General features: G+C 44.7%; 1 protein-coding gene across 3 annotated transcripts in view; it reads left to right on the top strand.

Moving 5' to 3' along the window:
- Positions 1-24,846, top strand: part of LOC145338628 (voltage-dependent L-type calcium channel subunit alpha-1S-like) — a 421,023-nt gene that overhangs the window by 269,076 nt on the left and 127,101 nt on the right. For all 3 annotated transcript variants that reach the window (XM_080183005.1, XM_080183003.1, XM_080183004.1), the window contains exons 22-24: positions 769-821; positions 16,141-16,281; positions 17,138-17,339. In XM_080183005.1, the coding sequence (XP_080039131.1) occupies positions 769-821; positions 16,141-16,281; positions 17,138-17,339 (396 nt within the window). The remainder of the gene's footprint in view (positions 1-768; positions 822-16,140; positions 16,282-17,137; positions 17,340-24,846) is intronic.

Below are 24,846 nucleotides of genomic sequence, written 5' to 3'. Positions count from 1 at the left end.
GTCCCTCCCTTGGACAGCAGGTGAATGAACACTGCTGAACAATCACCAAGCAAGAGTGTTCTCTTCCTGTTGAGGAACACTTCAGCGGTCACAGGCATTCGGCCTCTGATCTTCGAGTAAGCGTCCTCCAAGGTGGCCTTCACGACACACGACAACGTAGAGTCGGTGAGCAAAGAGTGATAGTCAAGTTCTACACACATGAGGACAGTCTCAACCGGGATCTTGCGTTCATGTCCCAATATCTGTAACCCCCACAACTGGCCTGGGCTTGCAAAATCTCACTAACTGTCCTGTCTGGAGACAATACACATTTCTTTAACCTGTGCTTAACGCTCTCTCCACTCGCATTGTTTGTATCTTTAAGAATTGATTACCTGTAAAGACTCGCATTCCAATCATTATTCTGTAAATTGAGTTTGTGTTTTGATATGCCCTGTTTGTGAACAGAACTCCCACTTACCTGACAAAGGAGCAGCAAGTGCTCCAAAAGCTGGTGGCTTTTGCTACCAAATAAACCTGTTGGACTTTAACCTGGTGTTGTGAGACTTCTTACTGTGTTTACCCCAGTCCAATACCGACATCTCCACACCACGATGTAGTTCCAAGCCAGAATGATGTGTGGTTTGGAGTACTGCTGGTCTTCTCATTTTTAAATAAGGCTCTGAAATTGATTTCGAAGCAATCCTCTATCTTTAATAGCTGACAATATAAAATTTCTGTCTTGCTGTTGGTCTTCTTGTTGCTAATTTTTGAATTTCTTCAATTTAGGGGAAGCTTTACAGCTGCACTGATCCTTCCAAAATGACAGAAGAAGACTGCAAGTGAGTACATCCTGAGCTGGCTTCACTGTTTCAGCAAATGTCGAAAACTGGGTATTCGAGAATGACACTGAGGCCATCTTGTCTTGAGAGCCAAAGTTCCAGGTTAAGTGGAGAAGCTGGGCTCAAGATTTTAGGAATAAATGATTGACCTCTCTCTGTACCTTGTTACCCCATTTTGCTTGTCCTGGTAAATTTATCAAATTATTACAAATGTTTTGTCTTTTCCTCAGAACATGGTAAATTTCCCTTGAAAAATTCAGTCAAAGTCAAATCGTCAGATCTACCGATTTTCAAAACTATTTGGACTTCTAAATTCCACAAAGTACAAAACAAATGTACAGGACAATGTAATGATGCACACTATATACATTGTCAGGAACACAAAGGGCATTTATTGACAAGGAAAAACTGCACAGAGGCTGACAGCCCCCTTGGCTGCCTTGCAGCAGCCCACTCTCTGCCCCAGTCTGCATGCCTACTATATGCCTTTGAGATGTTTTCTGCCTAACAGAGAACTCTACCCCTTGGGGTGATAACCCACTCTCAGTTCCACTTGATTCCTCAAGGCAGATGACCCTCTTCTGTTGTATTGCCAGAGAAAAGGACAATCACCACATCCCTCCCCCTTTACCTCTTTTATTAAAACTTCAATAACCAAATTTCTCAAGCCTAAATTCTAACTTTCAAAAGGACCAGGTCCTGCTTGGTAAATGCCTCGATGTGGGCTGATAAAATGATCAGAGTGTCCAGAAAATTCAAAGCAAGGACTATCCCCTGTGGAGCAGGTGATAAAGATACTGTCTGTGAAAATGGAAGCCAACTTAGAGCATCAGCATTAGAGATCTGTGCCCAGGCCTGTACTGAAATGTGTAGCTGTGAACAGCTCATGGTAAAGCCCAACTTTGTACTCGGGCTAGTGCAATTGTTGGAACTAGTTTATCATTGTCCTGGCAATGGCAATCTAAGATGATGGTGAAATGGTGGACATACACGTACTGATTAAATTTCTCAACAGCAAATGTAACTGTTAGACTCTCTTCACCAATCTGAATACTTCCTCTAGGCATCAGACAAGATCCTAGAGCAAAAGCAACAGGCGGCTGCATGCCACCTTCCAACTTATGGGGAAGTACAGTCCCTATGCCATAAGGTGATGCAGCACATGTTACTATGATCTGCTTGCTTGAGTCAAAATGGACAAGCAAGATTGTGGAGCCTGTTTTACTTCCCTGAGAGAATATCCCATTGCCAGCAGTGATACTTTTTGTAGAAGTCAGTGTAAGGGTGCTAAAATGGTTGGCAAGTTAGACCGTAAGTTAGGTATGTCCGGAATAAAAGATTGGTTAGGGCAAGATTAGGGCCAGTCAGAGACAGCAGTGGGAAGTTGTGCGTGGAGCCTGAAGAGATAGGAGAGGCACTGAATGAGTATTTTTCGTCAGTATTCACGCAGGAAAAAGTCAGTGCAGTCGAGGAGAATACTGCGATACCAGGTAGTACACTAGACGGGATTGAGGTACATAAGGAGGAGGTGTTGGCAATTCTTGAAAGTATGAAAATAGGTAAGTCCCCTGGGCCGGATGGGATTTACCCTAGGATTCTCTGGGAGGCTAGGGAGGAGATTGCAGAGCCTTTGTCGTCATTGGCTTCAGGTATAGTGCCAGAAGACTGGAGGACAGCAAATGTTGTCCCCTTGTTCAAGAAGTGGAGTAGAGACCATCCTGGGAATTATACACCAGTGAGCCTTACTTCTGTTGTGAGCAAAGTTTTGGAAAGAATTATAAGGGATAGGATTTATAATCATCTAGGGGAAAATAAATTGATTAGGGATAGTTAACACGGTTTTGTGAAGGGTGGGTCGTGCCTCACAAACCTTATCGAGTTTTTTGAAAAGGTGACCGAAGAGGTGGATAAGGGTAAGGCAGTTGACGTGGTGTATATGGATTTTAGCAAAGCTTTTGATAAGGCTCCTCATGGTAGGCTATTGCGGAAAATGCAGATGCATGGGATTGAGGGTGATTTAGCAGTTTGGATCAGGAATTGGCTAGCTGATAGAAGACAGAGGGTGGTGGTTGATGGGAAATATTCACCCTGGAGTTCAGTTACAAGTGGTGTACCTCAAGGATCTGTTTTGGGGCCACTGCTGTTTGTCATTTTTATAAATGACCTAGATGAGGGTGTAGAAGGATGGGTTAGTAAATTTGCTGATGACACCAAAGTCGGAGGAGTTGTAGACAGTGAGGATGGATGTTACAGTTTGCAGAGGGACATAGATAAGCTGCAGAGCTGGGCCAAGAGGTGGCAGATGGAGTTTAATACGGAGAAGTGTGAGGTGATTCACTTTGGTAAGAGTAACAGGAGTACAGAATATAGGGCTAATGGAAGGACTCTTAGTAGTGTTGACGAGCAGAGAGATCTCGGGGTACATGTGCATAGCTCCCTGAAAGTTGGCACCCAGGTTGATAAGGTTGTTAAGAAGGTGTATGGTGTGTTAGCTTTTATTGGTAGAGGGACTGAATTTCGGAGCCGTGAGGTCATGTTACAACTGTACAAAACTCTGGTGCGGCCGCACTTGGAGTATTGTGTACAGTTCTGGTCGCCGCATTATAAGGAAGATGTGGAAGCATTGGAAAGGGTGCAGAGGAGGTTTACCAGGATGTTGCCTGGTATGGTGGGAAGGTCTTATGAGGAAAGGTTGAAGGACTTGAGGTTTTTTTCATTGGAGAGAAGATGGTTTCAAGGTGACCTAATTGAGGCATACAGGATGATCAAAGGATTGGATAGGGTGGACAGTGAGAGCCTTTTACCTCGGATGGTGATGGCTAACACAAGGGGACATAGCTTTAAATTAAGGGCTGGTAATTATAGGACGGATGTCAGAGGTAGGTTCTTTACTCAGAGAGTAGTAAGGGTGTGGAATGCCCTGCCTGCAGCAGCTGTGGACTCACCAACTTTAAGGGCATTCAAATGGTCAGTGGATAGGCATATGGATAACATTGGAATAGTTTAGGTTAGAGGGTCATTGGATTGGTTCCGCTGGTCGCCGCAACATCGAGGGCCAAAGGGCCTGTACTGCGCTGTAATGTTCTATGTTCTATAAAACATAGGAGCAGAATTAGGCCACTCGGCCCATCGAGTCTGCTCTGCCATTCAATCATGGCTGATATTTTTCTCATCCTCATTCTCCTGCCTTTTCCCCATAAGCCCTTATTCCCTTATTCATCAAGAACCTATGAAGCTCTGTCTTAAAGACACTCAATGAACTGGCCTTCACAGTCTTCTGTGGCAAAGAATTCCATAGATTCACCACTCTCTGCTGAAGAAATTCCTCCATCTCTGTTTAAAGGATCGTCCCTTTAGTCTGAGGTTGTGGCCGCTGGTTTTGTTATACCTACTAGTGGAAACATCATCTCCTCATCCACTCTATCCAGATCTCGCAGTATCCTGTATGTTTCAATGAGATCCCCCTTCATCCTTCTAAACTCCGAGTACGGGTCTAGAGTCCTCAGCCATTCCTTTTCCGACAAGCTCCAGGATAATTTTTGTGAACCTCCTCTGGATCCTTTCCAAGGTCAGCACATCCTTCCTTAGATAGAGGGCCCAAAACTGCTCACAATACTCCAAATGGGATCTGAGCAGAGCTTTATATAGCCTCAGAAGCAATTGGGGGGACAATCCCCTGGGGCTGTTCCCCTCCAAAATAGGTTTTTGGTCCTGGAGGCTACAGTTGAGGAGGAATCAACTGGGGATAACCGAAGGGAGCAGGTCTCTGGGGGTGAGCCTAGTGTGAAAGCTCAGGTGGTTAGGGGATGTAAAAGATTGGGCCTTGTGATTGGGGACTGTACAGTTAAGGGGACGGACAGGAGAGTTGGAAGTAATGGTAGGGACTCGGGGCTGGTGTGTTGCCTACCAGGGGCTGGGGTCCGAGATGTATCGGAAAGGGTATTCAGGACTCTTAGGGGAGAGGGAGATCAACCCCAAGTTATAGTTCATGTGGGGACGCATGACATAGGGAGGTTAAGAGAAGGGGATATTAAGCAGAGATTTATGGAGTTGGGGTGGAAACTAAAGGCCAAGTCTGATAGAGTGGTTATCTCCGGACTCTTGCCTGTGCCACGGGATAGTTTAGAGAGGAATAGAGAGAGGGAAAGTTTGAACTCGTGGCTGAGGGGATGGTGCAGGAGGGAGGGGTTCAGGTACTTGAGCAATTGGGGCTCGTTCTGGGGAAGGTGGGACCTCTATAAGAGGGATGGGCTACACCTGAATCAGAGGGGAACCAATATCCTGGGGGGTAAATTTGCTAAGGCTATGCAGGGAGGTTTAAACTGATTCGGAGGGGGGGTGGGATCCTGAGTAGAGGGGGTGAAAGTGAGGGGGACATAGATGGGGACTGCAATGCATGGCATCGTGGGGCTGGGGCGGAGCAGGGTTTGAAATGCGTATACTTTAATGCGAGGAGTATTCGCAATAAAGTGGATGAACTTGCAGCGTGGATCAGTACCTGGGACTTTGATGTTGTGGCCATTTCAGAGACATGGATAGAGCAGGGGCAGGAATGGTTGTTGCAGGTCCCGGGGTTCAAATGCTTTAGTCGGAGTAGAGGAGGAGGTAGAAGGGGGGGAGGGGTAGCATTATTGGTCAAGGACTGTATCACAGTGTTGGAGAGGAAGTTTGATGAGGACTTGTCTGTTCAGGTAGTATGGGTGGAGATTAGAAATAGGAGAGGAGAGGTCACCCTGTTGGGAGTCTTTTATAGACCTCCTAAAAGTTCTAGAGAGGTTGAGGAAAGGATTGCGGAGACGATCCTGGTTAGGAGTGAAAGTAATAGGGTAATTGTTATGGGGGACTTTAACTTTACTAATATTGATTGGAATTGCTATAGCTCTAGCTCGTTAGAGGGGTCAGTTTTTGTACAAAGCGTGCAGGAAGGTTTTTTGACTCAGTATGTAGATAAGCCAACTAGAGGTGAGGCTATATTGGATTTGGTGCTGGGAAATGAGCCAGACCAGGTGCTAGACTTGGAAGTTGGGGTGCATTTTGGTGATAGTGACCACAATTCGGTTACGTTCACCTTAGTGATGGAAAGGGATAGGCATGAACCTCAGGCCAGTAGTTTTAGCTGGGGGAAGGGTAATTATGAGGCCATTAGGAGAGAATTAGGAAGCATAGGTTGGACTAGGAGATTACAGGGACTGGGAACATCCGAAATGTGGAGTTTTTTCAAGGAGCAGCTACTGCGAGTCTGTGATAGGTATGTCCCTGTCAGGCAAGGAGGAATTGGTAGGGCTAGGGAACCGTGGTGCACTAAAAAAGTTGATTCGTTGGTTAAAAAGAAAAAGGAGGCTTATGTTCAGATGAGACTTGAGGGCTCGGGTAGTGCACTAGAAACTTTAGATTGGCTAGGAGGGAGTTGAAGAGTGAGTTAAGAAGGGCTAAAAGAGGACATGAGAAGACTTTGGCTGATAGGATGAAGGAGAATCCTAAGGCGTTCTATAGATAGGTCAAGAACAGAAGGTTGGTTAGGGCAAGATTAGGGCCAGTTATAGACAGCAGAGGGAAGTTATGTGGGGAACCGGAAGAGATTGGAGAGGCATTGAACCAATATTTCTCTTCGGTGTTCACGCAGGGGGACAAGAATATAGCTGAGGAGGACACTGGGTTGCAGGGGAGTAGAATAGACAGTATTACAGTTGATAAGGAGGATGTGCTGGATATTCTTGAGGGATTGAAGATAGATAAGTCCCCTGGTCCGGATGGGATTTACCCTAGGATTCTCTGGGAGGCAAGAGAAGTGATTGCAGAGCCTCTGGCTCTGATCTTCAGGTCGTCGTTGGCCTCTGGTATAGTACCGGAAGATTGGAGGTCAGCGAATGTTGTCCCATTGTTTAAGAAGGGGAACAGAGACTTCCCCGGGAATTATAGACCGGTGAGTCTCACTTCTGTTGTGGGCAAGGTTTTAGAAAAAATTATTAGGGATAGGATTTATAGTTATTTGGAGAGTAATGAATTGATTGGAGATAGTCAGCATGGTTTTGTAGCGGGTAGGTCGTGCCTTACTAACCTTATTGAGTTTTTTGAAAAAGTGACCAAAGAGGTGGATGGGGGTAAGGCAGTTGACGTGGTTTATATGGATTTTAGTAAGGCGTTTGATAAGGTTCACCATGGTAGGCTTCTGCAGAAAATGCAGATGTATGGGATTGAGGGTAATCTAGGGAATTGGATCAGGAATTGGCTAGCAGATAGGAGACAGAGGGTGGTGGTTGATGGTAAATATTCGTCATGGAGTTCGGTTACGAGTGGTGTGCCTCAGGGATCTGTTTTGGGGCCACTGCTGTTTGTAATTTTTATTAATGATCTGGATGAGGGTATAGTTGGGTGGATTAGTAAATTTGCTGATGACACCAAAGTCGGAGGTGTGGTAGATTGTGAGGAAGGGTGTCATAGTTTGCAGGAAGACTAGGACAGGTTGCAGAGCTGGGCCGAGAGGTGGCGGATGGAGTTTAATGCGGAGAAGTGTGAGGTAATTCACTTTGGTAGGAATAACAGATGTGTTGAGTATAGGGCTAACGGGAGGACTTTGAGTGGTGTGGATGAACAGAGGGATCTAGGTGTATGTGTACATAGATCCCTGAAAGTTGGGAATCAAGTGGATAGGGTTGTTAAGAAGGCATACGGTGTCTTGGCGTTTATTGGTAGGGGGATTGAATTTAGGAGTCGCAGCGTCATGTTGCAACTGTACACAACTCTGGTGCGGCCGCACTTGGAGTACTGTGTGCAGTTCTGGTCCCCACATTACAGGAAGGATGTGGAGGCTTTGGAGAGGGTGCAGAGGAGGTTTACCAGGATGTTGCCTGGTATGGAGGGGAGGTCCTATGAGGAGAGACTGAGGGATTTGGGGTTGTTTTCGCTGGAAAGAAGGCGGCTAAGAGGGGATCTTATTGAAACATATAAGATGATTAGAGGTTTAGATAGGGTGGACAGTGATAGCCTTTTTCCTCGGATGGAGAAAGCTAGCACGAGGGGGCATGGCTTTAAATTAAGGGGGGGTAGTTATAGGACGGATGTCAGGGGTAGGTTCTTTACCCAGAGGGTGGTGAGGGATTGGAATGCCCTGCCTGCTGTGGTTGTAAATGCGCCTAGTTTGGGGGCGTTTAAGAGATCCGTGGATAGGCTTATGGACGAAAAGGGATTGGTTTAGGTTAGAGGGTCATTGTTTTTTTAACTGGTCGGCGCAACATCGTGGGCCGAAGGGCCTGTTCTGCGCTGTAATGTTCTATGTTCTATGTTCTATCCTTGCTCTTGTATTCTAGCCCTCTCACCATGTTAGATGAGTTAGGTAAAAACTGGCTACAATACAATAATTGATCATCCTTAAGAAGGATTTCAACTCTTACATCCTTTGTGCAGGCACCTTTTAATCCTTTAACTTTTCCTCCAGTAGGTGTGAGTCTTTTGTATCAACTCAGAATTCTAAATGCATGACCTCACCAGCCTGAAAAGTACATTTTCCTCTTTTCAAGCAGATGTCAGCTTCCCTCAGTGTTTTGAGGAGTTTTTCTACATTGGCCTGATGCTCTTTGGGTGACTCCTCTGTTACTCAGATATCATCCAGATAAGTGACCACCCTGGGTTCCCTCTCAGAAGGCTTTCCGTGGTGCGTTGAAAGATAGAGCATGCCAATTAAATGCTGAAGGGTAACTCATATATTGGAATAAGCCCTTGCATGTATTAATGGTGACAAATGTCCTCGTGTCCTTCTCCAGCTCAAGCTGTTAGAATTTGATTTGATTTTATTTATTGTCACATGTATTAATATACAGTGAAAAGTATTGTTTCTTGCACACTATAGAGACAAAACATATCAATTGTAGAGAAGGAAATGAGAGAGTGCAGAATGAAGTGTTAGAAGTAGCTAGGGTATAGAGAAAGAGCAACTTAATGCAAGGTAAATCCATTCAAAGGTCTGACAGCAGCAGGGAAGAAGCTGTTCTTGTATCAGTTGGTACGTGACCTCAGCCTTTTGTATCTTTTTTCTGACAGAAGAAGGTGGAAGAGAGAATGTCCAGGATGCGTGTGGTCCTTAATTATGCTGGCTGCTTTGCTGAGGCAGCAGGAAGTGTAGACAGTGTCAATGGATGGGAGGCTGGTTTGTGTGAAGGATTGGGCTACATTCATCACCTTTTGTAGTTTCTTACGGTCTTGGGCAGAGCAGAAGCCATACCAAGCTGTGATACAACCAGAAAGAATGCTTTCTATGGTGCATCTGTAAAAGTTGGTGAGAGTCAGAGTTGACGTGCCAATTTCCTTCATCTTCTGAGAAAGTAGAGGTGTTGGTGGGCTTTCATAACTGTAGTGGTCAGCATGGGGGGACCAGGATAGGTTGTTGGTGATCTGGACACCTATAAACTTGAAGCTCTCGACCCTTTTATCCTCATTGATGCAGACAGAGGCATGTTCTGCTTTACACTTCCTGAAGTCGATAACAATCGCCTTCATTTTGTTGACATTGACAGAGAGATTATTTCTGCCGCACTAGTTCACCAGATTCTCTATCTCATTTCTGTACTCTGTCTCGTTATTGTTTGAGATCCAAACCACTATGGTGGTGTCATCAGCAAACTTGAAGATTGAATTGGAGGGGAATTTGGCTACACAGTCATAGGTGTATAACGAGTATAGTAGGGGGCTGAGAACACAACTTTGTGGGGCGCCGGTGTTAAGGATGATCGTGGAGGAGATGTTGTTGCCTATCCTTACTGATTGTGGTCTGTGAGTTAGGAAGTTCATAATCCAGTCGCAGTGGAAGATGCCAAGGCCCAGGCCACAGACTTTGGAGATGGGTTTAGTGGGAATAATAGTGTTGAAAGCTGAGCTGTAATCAATAAATAGAAGTCTGACATAGTATGAATGAATTGTATGCATGAATTGTCTGTTTCCGTGTACCTGAGGCTTTCTGCCAGTTTAGTATAATGGTCTTCTCTCCTAGGGATAGGATATCTATCTGCAAGAGCAGCACTATTTATGATCAGCTTGTAATCACCACAAATTCTCACTTTTTGGTTAGGTTTTAGCAGTGTGACTATTGGTGCAGCCCTCTCTGAGAGTTTTACCGGTTTTATTGTCCCTAGGTCTTCCAACCTCTTTAGCTCCACCTCAACTTTCTGACATAGGGTATCAGGGACAGGCCAGGCTCCAAAAAATTTCAATTGTACTCATTACTCTTGTATACAAAAAATCTTGATACTGGCACAAAAGGTCTTGGAAAACCCCATCTGAGATGTTCAATATTTCCAGCCAATTCAATTTGATTCGCTTCAGCCATCACATCTACTATCAGGGGAGCTGGGCAGACTGGTGCTGGTAAGACACCAAAGTTGACATCGTGCCCAATAACTTCAGTGCTTCCCATGTCTAGGTTGCCAATTTTGCCAAAGTGATGACCAGGTTACTGCAAATGCATCTTTCTTTATTGTCACATCATGTAGCTCCCTTTCTGCAAAGCCCTGGAAACAAATTATTTAGACTTTCTGTTGCCACTCTTGTGGAACTGGATGAATACAAGCTCCAAGACCTGTTGAGGATGGATCAGCAGCCATCACTGTGGTCAATCTGGATTGTAATTCACATCTTAAGAACCTTCCTTTATTCACTGAAATGGCCCAAAACCTTGTAAATGGAAGCTGTTTCAAATGGTGTTCTGAAGGCTCGGTGTTGAGACTCCTGCTGTTTGTTGGCCTTTTTGTTACAATTCTGTCAAAGGTTCGGAATTGTCGCTAAATTTGAAATAAATTTGACAACTTGATTGACCGTTCTGAAAATCCTCGGTAAGAGTGGTACGTTTCAAATGTGGATACTCACTAATGGCTCTTTTTTCAGCATGTACCATGATACACTGTGGTTGTAAGCTGAGTGCCAAGAATTTAATGGTAGTTTTCAAAGATTCCTTTTTCTCCATTTTGAGGACTTCACAACTCATAGAACCATAGAAATGATACAGCATAGAAGGAGGCTATTGGGCCCATCTCGTCCATGCTGACCCAAAGACACCCTTTCTAATCCCATTTTCCTGCACCCATCCCATAGCCCTACAGCTTGAAGCACTTAAGATGCAGATGCAGGTACTTTTTAAATGGGTTTATTTTCTCCACCTCCACCTGATATCCATCACCCTCTATGTAAAAAAGTTCTTCCTCATGTCCCCTCTCATCCTTCTGTTGCTTAGCTTGAATCTATGACTCCTGGCTTTTGAAGTTGGGCACCTGTGTGTCTTTCGGTCAGCATGAACTTGGATGGAGAAATGCCACTTGGAATTTCATCTGGACAAATGCGAGGTGATGCATTTTGGAAGGTCTAATGCAGGAGGGAAGTTTACAGTAGATGGCAAAACCTTAGAAGTATTAACATGCAAAGGGGTTTAGGCATACTGGTCCACAGGTCCGTGAAAGTAGCAACACAAGTGAATAAGGTGATCAAGAAGACATGTGGCATACTTGACTTCATTGGTCAGGGCATTAGAGTATAAAAATTGACGAGTCATGATGCAGCTATATAGAACTTTACTTCGGCTACATTTCAAATGTTGCATACAGTTCTGGTCGTCACATTATCAGAAGGAAGTGGAAAGTTTTGAGGCAATACAGAAAAGGTTTACCCAGTTGTTGCCTGGTTTGGAGGGTATTAGATATGAGAAGAGATTGGACAAATTTGCATTGTTTTCATTTGAACATCGGAGGCTGAGGCGCAACCTGATAGAAGTTTACAAAATTCCGAATTATGGATAGTGGAGGGAATCTATGCATGGAACCAGAGGAAATAGGTGAGATACTAAATGAATACTTTGCCTCAGTATTCACCAAAGAGAGGATCTTGATGGATGAGGAGCCTAGGGTAAAGTGTGTAGATATTCTGGATCATGTCATTATCAAAAAGGAGGAGGTATTTGCAGGTCTTAAAAAAGCATCAAAGTAGAGATGTCCCCAGGGCCTGATGGGATTTATCCTAGGATACTGAGGAAGGCAAGGGCGGAATTACTGGGGCCTTGATAGAAATCTTTGTATCCTCATTGACTGTAGGTGAAGTTCCAGAGGACTGGGGGATAGCTAATGTTGTTTCATTGTTTAACAAGGGCAGCAGGGATAATCCAGGAAATTATAGGCCAATGAGCCTTATGTCAGTGGTAGGGAAGTTATTGGAAAAGATTCTTACAGTCAGGATTTACTTACATTTGGAAACAAATGGACTTATTAGTGATAGACAGCATGGTTTTGTGAAGGAGAGGTCATGCCTCATTAACTTGATCGAGTTTTCCGAGGAAAGATAATAGATAAGGGAAAGGCAGTGGACGTTCTATACATGGACTTCAGTTAAGCCTTTGACAAGGTACACCATGGTAGACTGGTATGGAAGGTGAAGTCACATGGGATCAGAGGAAAGCTGGCAAATTGGATACAAAACTGGGTTGGCCATAAAAGACAGAGGGTAGACACCATCTCCCTGGCTCTGCACTCAACCCTGGAACACCTAGATAACAAAGACACTTACGTCAGACTCCTATTTATTGAGTATAGCTCAGTCTTAAACACTGTTATTCATCTCCAAACTCCGTGGCCTGGGCTTGGCTCCTCCCTCTGCAACTGGATCCTGAACTTTTTAACCCACAGACCATAATCAGTAAGGATAGGCAACAATAGCTGCTCCACGATCATCCTCAACACTGGTGCCCCACAAGAGTGTGTTCTCAGCCCCCTACTATACACCTATGACTCTGTGGCCAAATTCCCCTCCAACTTGATTTTCAAGTTTACTAATGACACCACCGTGGTGGGTCGAATCTCAGACAATGATGAGTCAGAGTACAGGAAGGAGATAGAGAATCTGGTGAACTGGTGTGACGACAATAATCTCTTCCTCAATGTCAACAAAACAAAGGAGATTGCCTTTGACTTCAGGAAGCGTAGAAGAGAACATGCCCTTGTCTATATCAATGGGGATGAAGTCGAAAGGGTCGAGAGCTTCAAGTTTATAGGTGTCCGGATCACCAACAACCTATCCTGGTCCCCCAGTGTTGACCACTATAGTTATGAAAGCCCACCAACACCTCTACTTTCTCAGAAGACTAAGGGAATTTGGCATGTCAGCTATGACTCTCACCAACGTTTACAGATGCACCATAGAAAGCATTCTTTCTGGTTGTATCACAGCTTGGTATGGCTTCTGCTCTGCCCAAGACCGTAAGAAACTATAAAAGGTCATGAATGTAGCCCAATGCATCACGCAAACCAGCCTCCCATCCATTGACTCTGTCTACACTTCCTGCTGCCTCAGCAAAGCAGCCAGCATAATTAAGGACACCACACACCCTGGACATTTTCTCTTCCACCTTCTTCCATCAGGAAAAAGATACAAAAGGCTGAGGTCACGTACCAACTGATACAAGAACAGCTTCTTCCCTGCTGCTGTCAGACTTTTGAATGGCCCTACCTTGCATTAAGTTAATCTTTCTCTATACCCTAGCTATGACTATAACACAACATTCTGCATTCTCTCGTTTCCTTCTCTATAAACGATATGCTTTGTCTATATAGCATGCAAAAAAACAATATTTTTCACTATCCCAATATATGTGACAATAATTAATCAAATCAAGATGGACTCAAGCACAGAGGAATGAATTCACCTGTTGCTTTCACTATTTGGTACACAAACCTGATGCTGCTCAACACCTTAAGAAAATAAATTTCCACAACACCCAGTGTTGGTCTCTGGGAAACTTTAAGATTTGTAAGTGGCTGCAGAATAGGCAGTGACTTCTGGGTTGGTGCTGACATCACCACTGAAGCATGTTGTGCTCCTGTTGTCTTGGGGTGCCAATTGCAACTGAGTGGGTAATCACCACAGGCAATGTGTCGGTGGAGACTGTGGCCTCAACAGCTTTTCCTCGTTAATAAATACCCTATGTGTTCCTGACAAAGTTTGTAGCATGCATCCTCATGATTGGAGGGTGGCTTATGTTGTTCCGTTGTTTAAAAAAGGGTCCAAAAGAAATCCGGGAAATTACAGGCCAGTAAGTTTGACGTCGGTGGCTGGCAAGTTATTGGAAGGTGTGATGAGGGTTAGGACCTACAAATATTTGGGTAGACAGGGACTTATTAGGGAGAGTCAACATGGCTTTGTGTGTGGTAGAACATGTTTGACCAATCTATTAGAGTTTTTTGAGGAGGTCACCAGGGAAGTGGATGAAGGGAAGGCAGTGCAAGTTGTCTACCTGGATTTCAGCAAGGCCTTTGACAAGGTCCCTCATGGGAGGTTAGTTAGGAAGGTTCAGTCACTAGGTATAAATGGGGAGGTTGTAAATTGGATTAGACACTGGCTTAATGGAAGAAGCCAGAGAGTGGTTATGGAGGATTGCTTCTTTGAGTGGAGGACTGTGACTAGTGGAGTGCCGCAGAAATCGGTGTTGGGTCCATTGTAGTTTGTCATCTATATCAATGATCTGGATGATAATGTGGTAAATTGGATCAGCAAATTTACTGATGATACAAAGATTGGAGGTGTAGTGGACAGTGAGGAAGGTTTTCAAAGCTTGCAGAAGGCCTTGGGCCAACTAGAAAAATGAGCTGAAAAATGGCAAATGGAACTTAACACAGACAAGTGTGAGGTATTGCACTTTGGAAGGACAAACTAAAGTAGAATGTACAGGTAGGACTCTGAAGAGTGCAGTCGAACAGAGGGATCTGGGAATACAGGTACAGAATTCCCTAAAAGTGACGTCACAAGTGGATAGGGTCGTAAAAAGTGCTTTTGGTACATTGGCCTTTATAAATTGGAGTATCGAGTATAAAAGTTGAAGTGTTATGGTAAGGTTATTATAAGTGATTAGTGAGGCCAAATTTAGAGTATTGTGTACAGTTTTGGTCACCTAGTTACAGGAAGGAAGTAAATAAGATTGAAAGAGTGCAGAGAAGGTTCACAAGGATGTTGCCAGAACTTGAGAAGCTGAGTTACAGAGAGAGATTGAATAGGTTAGGACTTTATTCCCTGGAGTGTAGAAGAATGAGGGGAGATTTGATAGAGGTGTATAAGATTTTGATGGGTATAGATAGAGTGAATTGCAAGCAGGCTTTTTCCACTGAGGCTAGAGGAGAAAAAAACCAGAGGGCATGGGTTAAGGGTGAAAGGAGAAAAGCTTAAAGGGAATATTAGGGGAGGGTTCTTCATGCAGAGAGTGGTGGGAGTGTGGAATGAGCTGCCAGATAAAGTGGTAAATGCAGGGTCACTTTTAACATTTAAGAAACACTTGAATGGGTTCATGGATGAGAGGGGTGTGGAGGGTCAATGGGACTAGGCAAAAAATGGTTCGGCACAGACAAGAAGGCCAAAAGGCCTGTTCCTGAGCTGTAATTTTCTATGGTTTCACTTTTATCGTAACTCTAGCCTCACTCAGGTAGGTTATTTCAAAATTAGTACATTGATATTAGTACAGTGAGCTACAAGGTCAGCACATCTCTTCTGGGCACAGACTGTTCCATCTGCTCTCAAGCACATGACTGCTGGCAGTCATTCTTCATGTTGCACATCACAATCTGCTTGCCATAACCATTAACAAATTAGATTAGTATTATTTGGAAAGAGTTGAGAACTGAATAATATATATTCAGAGCCAAATTTACTACTGTACTGTATTCAGGTGCTTAGCAACAACTTATTGGTCCATCAGCCACATGGAGAGCAGCAGACATATACTCGATGAAGCGTTTTGGGTTTTAAAATGTGATTGTTTTGAAGCAGGGCGGCATCCCAAATTGTGCAGTTACTTTTTTCATTTACCTTAATCTGATTACTTGCATTTGAAATACTTTCTTATCTGCTCTGCCAAAACCCTTCATAATTTTGATCGCCTCAATTAAAAATTCCATTAACCTCCTGTATTCTAAGCAAAAGAATCCCAGCTTCTCTGCTTTCTCCCTTAGCCCAACCTGATGTAACTGACATCCTTTGGAAAATGCGAGAGCTCGGAGCAAAATATTCTTTCATAAAGGTTCAGCAGAATCTTCTTCTTGTTATATTTAATGCCTCAATTATAAAACCAGGAATTCCATGTGCTTTTAAACATCCTTCTCAACTTGTCTGACCATATTGAGATCTATGTAAAACTACATTCATTCTCTCTCCTCCTCCTCCTCTTTCCCTCCATCTCCTCTCTCTCTTTCCTAACTCTTCCATTCCAACTCTCTCTTACCCCTTCATTGTCCCTTTTCTCTCTTGCTCACACTCCATATCTCTGCACTCTCTCTTTCCCTTCTTCTTTCCTTCTCTCTGGCAGGGGACAGTTTATTGTCTATGGTGAACCAGGCCAGCTCACAATCCAGGAGCGGATGTGGATTAATAGCGACTTCAATTTTGACAATGTCTTGTTGGCAATGATGGCTCTCTTTACTGTTTCCACCTTCGAGGGGTGGCCCCAGTGAGTACTGAGGGAGGGGCTCCAGCATGTGCAAGTGTGATCCCAGAGAGTAAGAGAGATGCAAGAGAGCACAGAGGGAGATCCTAATGAGTACAGAGAATGATCCCATTGAATGCAGAGTGCAATCTCAGTAAAATTGCACTTATTAGCAGTCTTGGTGAGTAGAAAGTCCCACTAAGAGTTGGGGATAGGATCTAAGTAAGTACTGAGTCATCATGATTGTTTAACAGTGGTAGCAGGGGGTCTTGAAGTCCCTGTGGAAACTTTTTATTCATCCTTGAGTATTGGTGGTCAGGCCAGTATTTGTTGCCCCTCACATATTTCCACAACTGAGTAGCTTGCTCAGCCATTTCAAAGGACAGTCCACTATGCTGTCGGTTTGGAGTCATATGCAGGCCAGACTAGGTTAGGATGGCAGATTCCTTCCCTAAAAAAAAAGTGAGTGAATCATGTGGCTTTTTATAACAATTGATGTCAAAATTTTCATTTTTAAATTCCACTAATAGCCATGGTGGAATTTGATCCCATCCTGCCAGAACACAAAGCTGGGCCACTGATTTACCAGTGCAGTCACATTACAATTTCATCACCTTTAACTCCTTTTCTTAGAAAGGACACAAGGTATTGAGTTGTAAAGAATATTTGAGGGTGGGATTTCATTCATACTATGCGTTTGCTGATCTACGTTTGTATTCAAGAAGGGCTGCTTTCCCTCAGTTGCTTTACCCTCGTCCTCTTTTTTATATTACAATAGGCATTTGCCGTGGGATTTGTATAATGGAGAGAGCAGAGCTGGATATTGTATAGAACACTAACTGAGAGTCTAGTGGAGGTAATTGTCATCTCTCTCACCCAGGTTACTGTACAAGGCCATTGACTCTCATACTGAGGACATGGGACCGATCTTCAACTACCGAGTGGGGATTTCAATTTTTTTCATTATCTACATCATTCTCATTGCTTTCTTCATGATGAATATATTTGTGGGGTTTGTAATTGTAACGTTTCAAGAACAGGGAGAGGCTGAATACAAGAACTGTGAACTGGACAAAAACCAGGTAACGACCCATAGGTTCATCCCATACCTGAACAACAACTCTCACTCTCATCCAGTACCAAGTAACAATCCTCACTCTCATTCCGTACCCGAGTAACAATACTCACTTTCATCCCGTACCCAAGTAACAATCCTCACTTACATCCTGTACCCAAGTAACAAACCTCACTCTCATCCTGACCCGAGTAACGATCCTCACTCTCACCCTGTATACCAATAACAATCCTCACTTTCATCCCGTACCCAAGTAACAATCCTCACTTTCATCCCATACCTGAGTAACAAACCTCACTCTCATCCTGACCTGAGTAACGATCCTCACTCTCACCCTGTACACCAATAACAATCCTCACTTTCATCCCGTACCTGAGTAACATTCCTCATTCTCATTCTGTACCTGAGTAACAATCCTAACTCTCATGCCGTGCCAGAATGCTCACAAATGTCCCACAGCCGGGTACCAATCCTTGCTCTCATCCTCTACCACAGCAACAATTCTCACTCCCGTCCCATTCCTGAGTAACAATCCTCACTCTCATCACAGAACTGAGTAAAAATCGTGTCTCTCATTCTGTACCTGAGTGACTATCTTCACTCTCACCCCGTATCGAGTAACAATGCTCACTCTCCTCCCCTGTCCAAATGACAGCCCTCACCCTCGTCCTATATCCGACTAACAACACTCAAGCTCAACCTGTACACCCTTAACTAACTCTAGTCCCGTACTCAGGTACTAATCCTCACTCTCATCCAGAAGCCAAATAATAATCCTCACTCTCATCTCGTACCTGTGTAACATACGTTCCCCTGACATCAGTGTTGAACCTTGCCCCCTTCACCTTGAACTTGTGACCCCTTGTGTTCGTCACCTCCTACCTGGGAAAAAGTTTCCCACTGTTCACCCTATCTATGCCCTTCATAATTTTATACACCTCGATTAGGTCACCCTTCATCCTCCTTCTTTCCAGGGAAAACAACCCCAGTTTACCCAATCTCTCCTCATAGCTAAGACCCTCCATATCAGGCAACATCCTGGTAAACCTTCTCTCTACTCTCTCCAAATCCTCCACGTCCTTCTGGTAGTGTGGCGACTAGAACTGGATGCAGTACTCCAAATGTGGCCGAACCAACGTTCTATATAGCTGCAACCATCATATTGCCAACTTTTATGCTCTATGCCCGGTCCAATAAAGGCAAGCATGTTATATGCCTTCTTCACAATCTTCTCCACCTGTGCTGCCAACTTTAAAGATCTGTGGACTTGCACACCCAGATCCCTCTTTGTGTCTATACTCCTGATGGTTCTACCATTTATTAGATCCCCCCTGCATTAGATCTACCGAAATGCATCACTTCACATTTATCTCGATTAAATTCCATCTGCCATTTCTCCACCCAATTTACCAGCCTATATCCTGCTGTATTCTCTGACAATGTTCATCACTATCCACAACTCCAGCAATCTTTGTGTTCTCCGCAAACTTACTGATCACACCAGCTACATCTTCTTCCAAATCATTTATATATATCACAAACAGCGGAGCTCCCAGTACAGAGCTGTACCATGATGTGGAGATGCCGGCGTTGGACAAGGTACCTCACAAGAGGTTATTGCAGAAGGTAAGGGGGCATGGAGTTGGGGGTGGAGTGTTAGCATGGATAGAGGATTGGTTGTCAAATAGGAGGCAGAGAGTGGGGGTTAATGGGTGCTATTCGGATTGGCAGTTGGTGACTAGTGGAGTGCCCCAGGGGTCGGTGCTGGGGCCTCAGCTATTTACCATTTGTATAGATGATCTGGAGGAGGGAGCCGAGTGTATGGTGTTGAAATTTGCTGATGACACCAAGATTGGTGGAACGGCAAATTGCGCGGAGGGTGTGGAGAGTCTGCAGAAGGATCTAGATAGGCTGGGCAAATGGGCCAGGAACTGGCAAATGGAATGTAATGTTGGCAAGTGCGAGGTGGTCCACTTTGGTAGGAATAATGGTAGGAAGGACTATTACTTAGGTGGCGAAAAACTGCAGCAGGCGACGGTGCAGAGGGACCTGGGGGTCCTTGTGCATGAGTCGCAAAAACCCAGCCTGCAGGTGCAGCAGGTGGTCAGGAAGGCTAATGGGATGCTGGCCTTCATAGCGAGGGGGATTGAATATAAAAGTAGGGAGGTCTTGCTGCGGTTGTGTAGGGCATTGGTGAGGCCGCAGCTGGAGTACGGTGTGCAGTTTTGGTAGCCGCACTTACGCAAGGATATTTTGGCCTTGGAGGGAGTGCAGAGGAGGTTTACTAGGCTGATGCCGGAGTTGAGGGGGTTGAGCTATGAGGAGAGGCTGAATAAACTAGGCTTGTACTCGTTAGAATTTAGGAGAATGAGGGGAGATCTCATTGAGACATATAAGATGATGAATGGGATGGATAGGATAGAGGTGGAGAGACTCTTCCCGCTCAGAAAGGACAGTAGGACTAGGGGGCACAGCCTCAAGATAAAGGGGGGGCGGTTCAGAACGGAGTTGAGGAGGAACTTCTTCACTCAAAGGGTGGTGAATCTCTGGAATTCTCTGCCCGTTGAAGTGGTGGAGGCTGCCTCGCTAAATATTTTTAAGACGCAGGTTGATGGGCTTTTGATAAGCGAGGGGTTTAAGGGTTATGGGGAGAGGGTGGGAATGTGGAACTGAGCCACGACAGATCAGCCATGATCTTATTGAATGGCGGGGCAGGCTCGAAGGGCTAGATGGCCTCCTCCTGCTCCTATTTCTTATGTTCTTATGTTATGTTCTAAACAACTGGGGTTACTGTGTGAACACCAATAGTCACAGACATCCAACTGGAAAAAGACCACTCCACTGCTACCCTCTGTCTTGGCTTGTTCTATGGCCAAGCCAGTTCTCCACCCACCTAGCTAGCTCACCTTCTATCCCGTAGAGATTTAACCTTTTGCACCAGCCTGCCATAAGGGACCTTGTCAAACACTTTACTAAAATCCATATAGATGACATCCATGGCCCTTCCCTCGTCAATCGGTTTTGTCACCTCCTCAAAAAACTCAACCAATTTGTGAGGCATGACCTCCCTCATACAAAACCATGAGGTCTATTGCTAATGAGATTATTCAGTTCTAAATGTGCATATAGCCTATCTCTAAGAATCTTCTCCAACAATTTCCCTACCACGGACGTCAAGCTCACCGGCCTATAATTACCCAGGTTATCCTTGCTACCCTTCTTAAATAAGGGACCACGTTTGCTATCCTCCAATCCTCTGGGACCTCACCTGTGTCCAGTGAAGAGACAAAGATTTCTGTTAGAGGCCCAGTAATTTCAATTCTTGTCTCCCTGAGCAGTCTAGGATAGTCTCTGAGTAATGATCCTTACTCTCATCCTGTACCCAAGGAACAATCCTTACTCTCATCTTGTACCCGAGTAACAATCCTCGCTCTCATCCTGCAGCTGAGCAACAATCTTCACTCTCATGGAACTGAGTAAAAATAGTGAATCTCATTCTGTAACTAAGTGACAATTCTCACTCTCACCTGTACCCGAGTAACAACCCTAACTCTCATGCCATATCAGTGTAACAACTCTCAATCTCATCCTGTACTTGAGTAACAATCCTCATACTCGTCCCACATCCAGATACCGATCCACACTCCCATCCTTTACCAGAGTAACAATCCTCAATTTCATCCTGTACCTGAGTAACAATTCTTACTCTCATCCTATACTTTAGTAACAATCCTTGCACACATCCTGTATCTGAGGAATAATCCTCACTCTCATTGCTCGAGTATCAACTCTCACAGTCGTCCCGCACCCGGGTACCAATCGTCACTTTCATCCTCTACCAGAGTAACAATCCTCATTCTCATGGCATATCTGAGTAACTCACTCTCATCCCATACCTGAGTAAGAATCCTCACTCACATCCTATACCCAGGTAACAACCCTCATTCTCACCACATAACCGAGTAACAAGTCTCACTCTCATTCTGTACCTGAGTAACAATCCTTACTCTTATCGTCTACCAGAGTAACAATCCTCAGTCTTGTCCCATACCTGAGTAACAAACCTCAGTCTTGTCCAGTACCTGAGTAACAGTCGTCACTTTCATTCCATATCTGAGCAACAATCGTCACTCTCGTCCCATACTTGAGTAACAATCCTCATTCTCATCCTGTACCTGAGCAATAATCATCACTCTTGTCCCATATCTGAGTAACAATTCCCATTCTCATCCTGTACCCGGGGTTCAATCTTCATTCTCATCCTTTCCCTGAGCAACAATCCTCACTCTCAACCTTTACCCGAGCAATAATCCTCACTCTCATCTTGTACCTGTGTAACAAACATCACTCTCATGGCATACCTGTGTAACAATCCTCACTCTAATCCTGCCTCCAGGTACCAATCCTCACTCTCATCCTGTACCTGTGCAATAAATATCACTCTCATGGCATACCTGAGTGACAATCCTCACTCTAATCCTGCCTCCGAGTACCAATCCTCACTCTCATCCTGTACCACAGTAACAATCCTCACTCTCATGCCGTACCTGAGTAACAATCCTCACTCTTGTCGTACCTGAGTAACAATCCTCACTCTTGTGTCATACTGAATAACAATCCTCAGTCGCGTGCCATACCTGAGTAACAATCCTCACTCTCTTCCCATACCTGAGTAACAAACCTCAGTCTTGTCCAGTATCTGAGTAACAGACCTCAGTCTTGTCCAGTAGCTGAATATCAATCGTCAATCTCATCCTGTACCTGAGCAACAATCCTCACTGTCATGCCATATCTGAGTAACAATTCTCATCTTGTACCCGAGGTACCATCCTCACTCTCATCCTGTACCTGAGTGACAATCCTTGCTCTCATCCCATACACGAATAATAACGCTCACTCTTGTCCTGCAACCGGGTACCAATCCTCACTCTAGCCCCGTAGCTAAATAATAATCCTTACTCTCACAGAACTGGGTAAAAATAATAAGACATTCGCCCCGTATCTGAACAACAATAGTCACTCTCATGTGCATACCTGGGCAACAATCCTCAACCTCATCCCATTACCTGAATATGGGATGGGCGGCACGGTAGCATAGTGGTTAGCACTGCTGTTTCACAGCACCAGGGATACAGGTTCAATTCCCAGCATAAGTCATGGAGTTTGCACGTTCTCCCAGTGTCTGCGTTGGTTTCATCCGGGTGCTCCAGTTTCCTCCCACATTCTGAAAGACGTAATGGTTAGGTGCATTGTCCCAAACAGGCACCCGAATGTGGCGACTAGGAGAATTTCACAGTAACTTCTTTGCAAAGTTAATGTAAGCCTTACTTGTGACTAATAAATGAACTTTGAGTAATAATCCGCAGGCTCATCCTGTACCTGAGTCTCAGAGAACTGAGTAAAATTTGTCACTCGCATTCTGTACCTGAATATCAATCCTCATTCTCATCCTATACCCAAGTAACAACACTCACTCTCATCCTCTACCAAGTAATAATCCTCATTCTCGTCACGTACCTGAGTCACAAACCTCAACCTTGTCCCATAATAACAATCCCCACTCTTGTCCTGTACCTGACCAACAATCCACACTCTTGTCCCGTACCTGACCAACAATCCACACTTCATTACGTACCTGAGTAACAATCCTCACTCTTGTCCTGCACTTGAGTAGTAACCTTCACTGTCACCCCATATCTGAGTAAGAATACTCACTCTGATCCTGCACCGAGTAACAAGCCTCTCTCTCATCCCACACCTGAGTATCAATCCTCACTTTCATCGTGTACCTGAGTAACAATCCTCACCCTCTTCCTGTTCCTGAGTAACAACGCTCACACTCATCTCATACTTGAGTAACAATCCTCACTCTCGTAAGAACATAAGAAATAGGAGCAGGAGTAGGCCATCTAGCCCTTCAAGCCTGCCCCACCATTCAATAAGATCATGGCTGATCTGAAGTGGATCAGTTCCACTTTCCCGCTTTCTCCCCATAACCCTTAATTCCCTGTCTATCAGAAACCTATCTGACCCGTGACTTAAATATATTTAGCGAGGTATCCTCCACCACTTCAACGGGCAGATAATTCCAGAGATTCACCACCCTTTGAGTGAAGAAGTTCCTCCTCAACTCTGATCTAAGCTGCTCCCCCTTATCTTGAGGCTGTGTCCTCTAGTCCTGCTATCCTTTCTAAGCCGGAAGAACCTCTCTACCTCTACCCTATCCATCCCCTTCGTTATCTTTTACGTCTCTATAAGATCCCCCACCATCCTTCTAAACTCCAACGAGTACAGACCCAGTCTATTTAGTCTCTCTTCATAGGCCAACCCCCTCATCTCCGGTATCAGCCTAGTGAACCTCCTCTGCACTCCCTCCAAGGCCAGTATACCCTTGCGCAAGTGCAGCGACCAAATCTGCACACAGTACTCTAGCTGCGGCCTCACCAGTACCCTGTACAGTTGCAGCAAGACCTCCCTACTTTTATGTTCTATCCCCCTCGCTATAAAGGCCAACATTCCATTCGCCTTCTTGATCACCTGCTGCACCTGCAGACTGGGTTTTTGCAACTCGTGCACAAGGACCCCCAGGTCCCTCTGCACCATAGCATGATGCAGCTTTTCGCCTTTTAAATAGTAATCCCTCCTAGTATTATTTCTGACAAAGTGGATAACCTCAGACTTGCTAACATCCATCTGCCAGGTCCTCGCCCACTCACTCAGCCTATCCAGATCTCTCTGCAGACTTTCCACACCCTCCACGCAATTTGCTTTTTCACTCATTTCGTGTCATCAGCAAATTTCATCACCCTACACTCAGCCCCCTCCTCCAGATCATCAATATAAATGGTAAACAGTTGAGGCCCCAACACCGATCCCTGTGGCACTCCACTAGCCACCAACCGCCAACCAGAATAGCACCCATTGATACCAACTGCCTGCTTCCTATTAGACAGCCAATCCTCTACCCACGCTAACACCTTACCCCTAACTCCGTGCACCCTAACCTTCTATAGCAACCTTTTGTGAGACACCTTATCAAACCCCTTTTGGAAATCTAAAAACACCACATACATCGGTTCCCCTCTGTCTACAGCACTAGTCGCGTCCTCATAGAAATCCAATAAATTCGTCAAACACGACTTCCCCTTAACGAATCCGTGCTGCGTCTGCTCGATCAAACCATTCTTTTCTAGGTGCCTCGCTATTTCTTCTTTGATGACGGATTCTAGCATTTTTCCAACTACAGACATTAAACTAACCGGCCTATAATTCCCTGCCTTTTGTCTGCTACCTTTTTTAAATAGCGGCATAACATTAGCTGTTTTCCAATCTTCTGGCACTTCCCCGGAGTCCAGCGAATTTTGATAAATAATTACTAAGGCATCCACTATCACCTCTGCCATTTCTTTTAGAACCCTGGGATGCATTCCATCTGGTCCTGGGGACTTGTCCACCTTCAGTCCCATTAGTCTATCAAGCACTACCTCTCTAGTGATAGTAATCGCATTTAGGCC

Source organism: Carcharhinus amblyrhynchos, unplaced genomic scaffold, assembly GCF_965287045.1.
Source record: "Carcharhinus amblyrhynchos unplaced genomic scaffold, sCarAmb.v2.hapA chromosome_113, whole genome shotgun sequence".
In the NCBI taxonomy this organism is placed as follows: domain Eukaryota; kingdom Metazoa; phylum Chordata; class Chondrichthyes; order Carcharhiniformes; family Carcharhinidae; genus Carcharhinus; species Carcharhinus amblyrhynchos.
Note: the sequence above shows the minus strand (reverse complement) of the source record. Positions and strands in the feature narration are given on the sequence as shown.